Source organism: Mobula hypostoma, chromosome 23 (assembly GCF_963921235.1).
Source record: "Mobula hypostoma chromosome 23, sMobHyp1.1, whole genome shotgun sequence".
Taxonomy (NCBI): domain Eukaryota; kingdom Metazoa; phylum Chordata; class Chondrichthyes; order Myliobatiformes; family Myliobatidae; genus Mobula; species Mobula hypostoma.
Window position 1 is genome coordinate 57,118,944 of NC_086119.1, and position 9,959 is coordinate 57,128,902.

Below are 9,959 nucleotides of genomic sequence, written 5' to 3' on the forward strand. Positions count from 1 at the left end.
TTTCAATGACTGGTGTATAATGACACCCAGGTCTCGTTGCACCTCCCCTTTTCCTAATCGGCCACCATTCAGATAATAATCTGTTTTCCTATTTTTGCCACCAAAGTGGATAACTTCACAGTTCTCCACATTAAATTGCATCTGCCATGAATTTGCCCACTCACCCAACCTATCCAAGTCACTCTGCATCCTCTTAGCATCCTCCTCACAGCTAACACTGCCACCCAGCTTCGTGTCATCCGCAAACTTGGAGATGCTGCATTTAATTCCCTCATCCAAGTCATTAATATATATTGTAAACAACTGGGGTCCCAGCACTGAGCCTTGCGGTACCCCACTAGTCACTGCCTGCCATTCTGAAAAGGTCCCGTTTATTCCCACTCTTTGCTTCCTGTCTGCTAACCAATTCTCTATCCACATCAATACCTTACCCCCAATACTGTGTGCTTTAAGTTTGCACACTAATCTCCTGTGTGGGACCTTGTCAAAAGCTTTTTGAAGATCCAAATATACCACATCCACTGGTTCTCCCCTATCCACTCTACTAGTTACATCCTCAAAAAATTCTATGAGGTTCGTCAGACATGATTTTCCTTTCACAAATCCATGCTGACTTTGTGCGATGATTTCACCGCTTTCCAAATGTGCTGTTATCACATCTTTGATAACTGACTCCAGCAGTTTCCCCACCACCGACGTTAGGCTAACCGGTCTATAATTCCCCGGTTTCTCTCTCCCTCCTTTTTTAAAAAGTGGGGTTACATTAGCCATCCTCCAATCCTCAGGAACTAGCCCAGAATCTAACGAGTTTTGAAAAATTATCACTAATGCATCCACTATTTCTTGGGCCACTTCCTTAAGCACTCTGGGATGCAGACCATCTGGCCCTGGGGATTTATCTGCCTTCAATCCTTTCAATTTACCTAACACCACTTCCCTACTAACATGTATTTCGCTCAGTTCCTCCATCTCACTGGACCCTCTGTCCCTTACTATTTCTGGAAGATTATTTATGTCCTCCTTAGTGAAGACAGAACCAAAGTAATTATTCAATTGGTCTGCCATGTCCTTGCTCCCCATAATCAATTCACCTGTTTCTGTCTGTAGGGGACCTACATTTGTCTTTACCAGTCTTTTCCTTTTTACATATCTATAAAAGCTTTTACAGTCAGTTTTTATGTTCCCTGCCAGTTTTCTCTCATAATCTTTTTTTCCCCTTCCTAATTAAGCCCTTTGTCCTCCTCTGCTGAACTCTGAATTTCTCCCAGTCCTCGGGTGAGCCACTTTTTCTGGCTAATTTGTATGCTTCTTCTTTGGAATTGATACTATCCCTAATTTCTCTTGTCAGCCACGGGTGCACTACCTTCCTTGATTTATTCTTTTGCCAAACTGGGATGAACAATTGTTGTAGTTCATCCATGCAATCTTTAAATAGTTTTCTCCTTTTGCTTGTTCTTTCTTTCCTCTCTTTTCTATAAGTATATACCTTAGATAAATATTATGTGGAGGTTTGTGACAAATATGACTATATCATATCTGAAATACATCTTATGGAAATGTTTGTTTGATGATGAACTTCAATAAAAAAATAAATTCCAAAAAAAAGAATATTCAAAATCATTAAGTTTATTCGGTACAGTGAGTGAGAATTGTTTCTAATGGCTGAAGATGTAGATTTGTGATCATTAGCAAAAGAGCTAGAGATTGTGCAAGGAGATATTTCTACGGAGGTGTTCTTACTGTAAGGCGGGAAGCAGATTTAGTAATGCTTCCAAAGAAGGAGCGTGGTATTAACTGCTGTCTCAGTGGACAGTGTGACCACTGACTGTACTGGATCGTGTGATGAAGTGAAGCTGTCATTTTACCAACAGGTGCACACCCATGTTACTCTGACTCATCAACTGAATGAGCTTTAGGATCGTGTGCAGTCTCAGCCTGTTGTCAGATGTGAGTTCGGGTTTTCAGTTATTAAATAATTGGACGTGCGTAGAAGACCTGGACTGAATCCGGGCTTTTTTTCCACTTGCAAATTAGAGATGCTTTAGGGTTCAGGTTAGAGTTAGTTCCCACACTACCAGTTTTAGGAGCAATTACTACCCTAAACTGTCAGGGTCCTGAAACAGCACGAATAACTCCACTCTCCTCAACCCTAAACTGGTTGCACAGCCTGCAGACTCACTTTAAGGACCGTGCAACTCACATTCTCGGCATTATTTACATATTTTTTATTTGCACTTTTTGTCTTTTTTTGCACATTGGTTGTTTGTCAGTTTTTATGTGTAGATTTTTTCATAAATTCTATTTTATATTTTCCATAAATGCTTGCAAGTTGTATCTAGTGACATATATGTACATTGATAATAGATTGAATGATGGGTTAAATTAGAGAGTGTAACTATATGCATTGACAACTCTCAAATACTTTCTGTTCCGTTGCAGAGGCCAACCCCTTCCTGCAGATGGTTCACCGTGCAATGACATCCAGGCTCCTGCAGCTGCCCGATAAACACTCTGTCACTGCACTCCTCAACACCTGGGCGCAAAGCGTGAAGCAGGCGTGCCTGTCTGCTGCGTGACGTCCTCATGCAAGGTGTGAGCACCTTCCCGCTGAACCAGTCTGCAACCAACAGCCTTGCAATGGGTTCATCAGGAAGCTAGATATATTGGAGGGCTTGCACCTTTCATCTCTCTTACTGGTCACCTTGAAATACACAGGACCTTTCCATTGTAATTGCTGGATATAAAAATATGTATCAAAAAGTCAACACATTATCTACAGTCTTTGTTTTTCTTTCAGACCGTCTTTTTGCTTATAGCCCAAAGTGGATTTTAGTTTCCCATATGTTACCTGGGTGAGCCTGTTTTTAATAATGTATCAGTGAAGTTACCACTGGAGTAAATTGTTTTCCACAGAATTGTTAATAGTTTTATTTTATTTATCTAAGGATTTACAGCTTGACCTTGTAGTCATTGCCTGTCTGGTGAAATTCTGAGAGTGCATACTGTCATTCAACTCCACTTGGGAACATGAGCTGATTAATCCCTGCTCTAATGCTGGGGCATACTGTGCTGGAAGAACATTAAACTGGCAACGTCAGCAGTTAACGTACAAATTCTCACCAGATTAGCAACACCTGGGACAGAGAAAGAAATTTAGCGCTCAAAAACTGACCTCTCATCAGAAATGGGATGAGCTGCACTTAACAAGCCTTCACCCCGGCTGGGTCAGCACCGCCATCAATCACTGTTCTCAGATTTTCTCGGTCCCCACAAATCAGTCAACTCCTGCTCTGTCCAACCCGTCCCCCTCTCTGCAGCTTGAAGTATTTCCGGTGTTTTAACTTTGAGACACAAATGACTACAAAAGTATTTTTGTAGTCTGGATTAACAAACAGACTGTTGGAGGAACTGACCTGCTGGGTTTCTCCAACATTTTGTTCTTGTTTCAATGTTTAACTTGTGTGGCTTTCATTAAGCTGAAACGTTAATGGCTTCTCTCCGCTGACTGAGCTGTGGAGTATTTTCAGCAGTTTATTTGCATTTCAGTTGATCAACATTTTCTATGTTTTTATTTGTTAGGCTACTAAAATGGAGTAAATTACCACAGTATTTGAAAGCGAGTTCTTTGGGTATCTCAGACATTCTTCCTTTTCAAGCCAACATCACTGAAAGCAGATTACATGGTCCTTGTCTCCCTGTTCTTGCCAGGAACTGACTGTGCAAAGTGTGTTCTGCCTTACTCGTCCTTGGAGACAAATAATTTTAAAAAGCAATTTTTAGAGATTTTCTTCAGGCTGGAGGTGTACATGTGGTGTAAGAGATGTTTCTGGAATGACTTGCAAAAGGAACTCCCCTCACCCTGACTCCCAAACTTCCCCTCTGCCATCCTGCCGCGTCCACTGATCTTGATAGATCTCACCTTGGACAGCTTTGGCCTGTATAATCCTGACAAATGGATATGAAAAGATCATCAGCATTTCCACTCCTAACCACTGCGTAGAGACAACTGCATTCAGGATGACCGAGCAGAGAGTAATCTCTGGCTGAGGTCAATGACTAATAGGGAAAGCCACACAAAGATATCATGTGAATTCCAGTGAGGAGGAAGGAGCAGAAAAAATAATTGTCATTGGAGACACATAACTCTTTCCTTTTTTTAAAAAAAAGCAAGTTTTAACCAAAAATTAATCTTCAAAGGACTTTTGTTTAGGCTAGGGATGTGATGTGAAGTGACCTTGATTGCCAATTATAAACTTTCACAGCCGACAGCCTTAGCAGAGACTGGCATCAATGTTGCTGAGTCAAAGATCAGTGCCCAATATCAGTAATAGGCACAGTTGTGGAATAGGTAGCAAAGGACCCAGTGAGGAGACGGGTGAATCACAGCGTGGAGACGGGTGTCCGAATCACAGCGCGGAGACGGGTGTCCGAATCCCAGAGTGGAGACGGGTGTCCGAATCCCAGGGTGGAGACGGGTGTCCGAATCACAGCATGGAGACGGATGAATCACAGCGTGGAGATAGGTGAATCACTGCGTGGAGACGGGTGTCCGAATCCCAGAATGGAGACGGGTGTCCGAATCACTGCGCGGAGACGGGTGTCGGAATCACAGCGCGGAGACACGTGTCCGAATCCCAGTGTGGAGACGGGTGTCCGAATCACAGGGTGGAGACGGGTGTCGGAATCACAGCGCGGAGACACGTGTCCGAATCCCAGTGTGGAGACGGGTGTCCGAATCACAGGGTGGAGACGGGTGTCTGAATCACAGCGTGGAGACGGGTGTCCGAATGACAGCGTGCAGACGGGTGTCGGAATCACAGCGCGGAGACGGGTGTCCGAATCACAGCGCGGAGACACGTGTCCGAATCACAGGGCGGAGACGGGCGTCCGAATCACAGCGCGGAGACGGGCGTCCGAATCACAGCGCGGAGACACGTGTCCGAATCACAGCGTGGAGACGGATGTCCGAATCACAGCGCGGAGACGGGTGTCCGAATCACAGCGCGGAGACGGGTGTCGGAATCCCAGAGTGGAGACGGGTGTCTTTCCCACCAACCTCCCAGGCCATGTTAAAGTTTATTTTATTTATTTAAATCTTACATACATTCCACGACATGAGGGAGTAAAAATCTTTGTGTTATAACTCCATTGCGATGTACAGACATGTGAATTTAAAAGTCTAATGTCCTGTGGAAAGCAGCTGTCCCGTAGCCTGTTGGTTCTGGCTTCAATGCTGCCGTGGCATTTGACAGGCGGAAGCAGCTGGAACAGTTTATGGTCGGGGTGACCGGCGTCCCCGATGATCTTCCAGGCCTCCTTTCTGCACCTGCTCTATGAATGTCCTGAATGGAGGGAAGTTCACATCCACAGGTGCGCTGGGTTGTCTGTACCACTCTCTGCGGTGCCCAGCGATCAAGGTTGGTGCAGTTGCCATACCAGCCAGTCAGGATGCCCTCAGTGGTGCCCCTGTAGAAGGTCTTGAGCTTTTGGGGGGAAGTATTCTATAAGATAAATTCACCATGCCTCCTTTAACTAGTCGCCTTACACCTGCTCTACACAGCACTGCCCTGCACTTGTTTATAGTTGAGTTTGAGATTTAATCATGTGCATTGAAACATACAGTGAAATGTGTTATTTTTTACTATCCAAGGATGTGCTGGGGACAGACAGTGAGTGTTGCCACACTTGGTGCCAATAGAGTGTCCCCTGAATCTTCAACGCAATACAGACAGCAACAGGACCACAGAAGTCAACAACAAAGCAAGCCCCTTTCCTACTGTCTGCCCCCCCCCCCCCACACACACCCCACACATGCAGATTTTGGCTCCAGAATCTCAGGCATTGGGCCTTCAACCTCCCGTCACTGGCCCGGACTCTCAAACTTGCCCTTGTTTCTCCTGTTCTGACACACGCAGGTACGTATTGTATATCCATCTGTATTTAACAGTCATTCCCACCGCCCGCTTGCCGCCGTTCTGGGCGGTTGACTGGAACCCTGCCGTCTGCGGGTGCTGCACATCAGTGACTTGACCTGTGAGTGGATGTGGAGGGGCTGTTGTGGGAGCCGATGTTGGACAGGTTAGGGTGGCCGGTCTGTGCTGAGGTGTGCAGCCCAGGACTGCTCCTTGTCTGACAGGGTGATTGTTGTGAGCTCCTGCTTCCACTGTGGAAATGTGGACCTGTGCAGACTGGCGTTTCTCCTGCCCTCCCCAGAACCAAAATAAAGAGACCATTCAGAATAAAGCACCTTGGTTGCCTGGTACTTCACACGCACTCCCCCCACCACTGGCGTACATACAGTACTGTAGCTGCAGAGTGTGTTCTCTGCAATCCAGACAACTCACCACAGCATCTCCAAGGACAAGGGCAGCCCCCTGACACCACCACATACAAGTTCTGCTCCGCATTACTTCGAATGAGCGTATATTACCAGTCTGCCGTTATCACCGTGTAAATCTGGACATTCCTCTTCCTTGCATTGTAAGATGAACGGGAGCGGGAGACTTGTGATGGGCACCATATCAGGAATTAATTAAACTTGTTAAATGTGTCTCTTTTATAACGAACGGGACGATGCTGGAAGAGACCATGATACACATTAATCCTGACTCGCTCGCAACCTAGACAAATAGAATGACAGAACAGATATGACGAGTAAGTGTGTGCGTGTAGGACGGGCAACAGCCGCCGGCCACACTGACACTATGCAAGGTGCCGAACTGCGGCCGGGCCGCCCAGAGAACCAGCACGTCGAGACTGTTCACTATTTAATGACCAGGTGTGTTCCCTGCTACCTACCTGTAGGTCAAATCACAAACGAGAAAATCTGTAGATGCCGGAAATCCGAGCGACACACACAAACGCTGGAGGAACTCGGCAGGCCAGGCAACATATATAGAAAAAGGTGCAGTCGACATTTCAGACCAAAACCCTTCGGCAGAACTGGAGAAAAAAGGGCTGGAGTAGATTTGAAATATGGAGGCGGGGAGCGAGAAACACACCAGAGATAGGTGAAACTTGGAGAGGGAGGGATGAAACAAAGAACTGGGAAGTTGATTAATGAAAGAGACAGAAGGCCATGGAAGAAAGAAAAGGGGGGGGGAGCACCAGAGGGAGGCAACGGGCAGGCAAGGAGATAACATGACAAAGGGATGGGAAATGGTGGAACGGGAGGGAGCTTGAGAAATCAATGTTCATCAGGTTGGGGCTATCCAAATGGAATATTAGGTGGTGTTCCTCCAACCTAAGTGTGGCTCACAAATAGAGAAAGCTCGCAGACAGTGCGAGAGGGGGGATAGGCGGGCGATAGAGAAGGGATGCGCTCAGATGGATGGTTTGAGATGTATCTGTTTTAATGCAAGGAGTATAATGAACAAAGCGGATGAGCTTAGAGCGTGGATCAGTACTTGGAGCTATGATGTGGTGGCCGTTACAGACACTTGGATGGCTCAGGGCAGGAATGGTTACTTCGAGTGCTAGGCTTTAGATGTTTCAGAAAGGGCAGGGGGGGAGGTAAAAGAGGTGGGGGCGTAGCACTGTTGATCAGATTGTGTCATGGCTGCAGAAAAGGAGGAAGACATGGAGGGATTGTCTACGGAGTCTCTGTGGGCAGAAGTTAGGAACAGACCATAAGACAAAGGAGCAGAAGTCGGTCATTCGGCCAATCGAGTCTGCTCCGCCCTTTTATCATGAGCTGATCCATTCTCCCATTTAGTTCCACTCCCCTGCCTTCTCACCATAACCTTTGATGCCCTGGCTACTCAGATACCTATCAATCTCTGCCTTAAATACACCCAATGATTTGGCCCCCACTGCTGCCCGTGGCAACAAATTCCATAGATTCACCACCCTCTGACTAAAAAAATTTCTTCGCATTTCTATTCTGAATGGGCGCCCTTCAATCCTGAAGTCGTGCCCTCTCGTACTAGACTCCCCCATCATGGGAAACAACTTTGTCACATCTTCTCTGCCCATGCCTTTCAACATTCGAAATGGGGGGCGTCACGTGATGACGTGGGATTGAGACGTAAATCCAGCTCTCCCGCAGCAAGTCAGTAAAGTACCGTTTAAACAAAACAAAGTTAGTAAATATTTTCTGAAAACTATTTATAAACTTTGCAAGACTACTTTACGATATGCCTCCTAAACCGCAACAAAAGAAGTCTGCTGTTGCGAAGCAGCCGCGAGTTGGGAAGAGAAAAGGGCCTACTGCAACGATGGAGCCTCGGACTCAGGTTGGATCTCCTTCGGTAGAACAGGGGGCCAAGGCGGCGGTAGCGGTTTCTCCGAAGAAGATACCGGAAATGCGCATGCGCAAACCGACACAACACAAACTACAAGAACCGACAGCCACTGCAATTGAAAATGACTCAGAGTCAGAATCGGATTCTGTAGAGAACACAGATGAAAAAGAGGAGGAAGAATTGGAAGCGAGTGGAAGTAAAGGAGATGATAGAGACATGAGAGAGGCTATATTGCAATTAACGGCTGAATTAAGAAAAGTAAGAGAAGAGCTTAGAGATACGAAGATGTGCTATGATAAAGTTATGGCAAGACAGGACAAAATGGATAAGAAGCCTCAGAAGATGGAAAGAGCAATGGGGCACATGAATGATAGAGTGGAAAAAACAGAAAATGATTTGCTTGTCTGGAATTCAGAAAGAAACCGACTCTTGGAGAAAGTGGACATGTTGGAAAATTTCAGTAGACGTAATAATATTAAAATTGTTGGTCTTAAAAAAGGTATGGAGGGAGATAAACCAATAGAATTTTTTCAAAGATGGATCCCGGATGTTTTGTAAATGGAAGAGGAGGTTCGATCAATTGAAATTCAGCAGGCACATAGAGCTTTAAGACCAAAACCAAAAGATGACCAATATCCACGATCAATTTTAATAAAATTCTTAAGATTTCAAGACAAGGAAAGGATTCTACAGGCAGCTGCTCGAGCTGCCAAAGATAGAAAAGGGCCATTGATAATTGAAGGGAACAAAATTTTTTTCTACCCTGATATAAGTTACGAACTTTTGAAGAGAAGGAAGAAATTTAATCCAGTGAAAAAAACCCTATGGGATCATGGTTATCAATTTACACTGCGTTATCCTGCAACCTTGAAGATTTTTTTGCCTGGTGGAGAAAAAAGTTTTTGATGATTACCAGAAAGCAGAGCAGTTTGTGCAAGATTTTCTGAAAACTCACCAGATACATGAACAAACCCAGGATAGCGAGATAGATTGAAGATGAAGATTGGGTTAAAGAATGGACTTGATGGATTTTTGAAGCTGGATGAATGTATAAATATATTATTAATTATACGAGGGGGGTAAGAAAGGTTAAAACTGGAGGAATATTAGTTGCGAATAGTAATACTAATTTTGTCTATATATATATATAATGTTTTTTTGTTGCGGGGGAGCTGGAAGAAGCACTGATCGATTGCTACGTTAGTCATGTGTGCAAGCGTGGCTTTTGCCACGACCTGTAAAATGGAGGGGGGTAGTGTTGTGTATCTTTTCATTCACAACATTAGTGGGGGGGTATTTTGTTTTTTCTTTTTTTGTACTTTTTCTATCTTCTTTTTTCTTTCTGCCTGGAAGGTTGGGGGGGGGGGGACACATAGCATCATGGTGAAGTTTAAAGAGATTCCCCAAGGAACTATGAAAGTTGAGAAGATAAATAATGTTTTAGATTGGAATAACTTTGTTAAGAATAATGACTAATTTATTGAATTCTTTGAGTTTTAATGTTAACGGGCTTAATGGACCAGTGAAAAGAAAAAGAATCTTAACACATATTAAAAAAATGAAGATAGATTTAGCTTTTTTACAGGAAACGCACCTAACGGAAACAGAACATCAGAAACTAAAGAGAGATTGGGTGGGTAGTGCTGTTGCGGCTTCATTTAATTCAAAAGCGAGGGGAGTAGCAATTTTGATCAATAAAACGTTACCAATTAGAAT

The 9,959-nt window shown here is 44.6% G+C and overlaps 1 protein-coding gene across 4 annotated transcripts in view; it reads left to right on the forward strand.

Moving 5' to 3' along the window:
* Positions 1-2,765, forward strand: part of med15 (mediator complex subunit 15) — a 184,527-nt gene extending 181,762 nt beyond the window's left edge. For all 4 annotated transcript variants that reach the window (XM_063031694.1, XM_063031696.1, XM_063031695.1 and 1 more), the window contains one exon: positions 2,440-2,765. In XM_063031694.1, coding sequence (XP_062887764.1) covers positions 2,440-2,576 — 137 coding nt within the window. In that variant the 3' untranslated portion in view covers positions 2,577-2,765. The remainder of the gene's footprint in view (positions 1-2,439) is intronic.
* Positions 2,766-9,959: the final 7,194 nt, after the last annotated feature.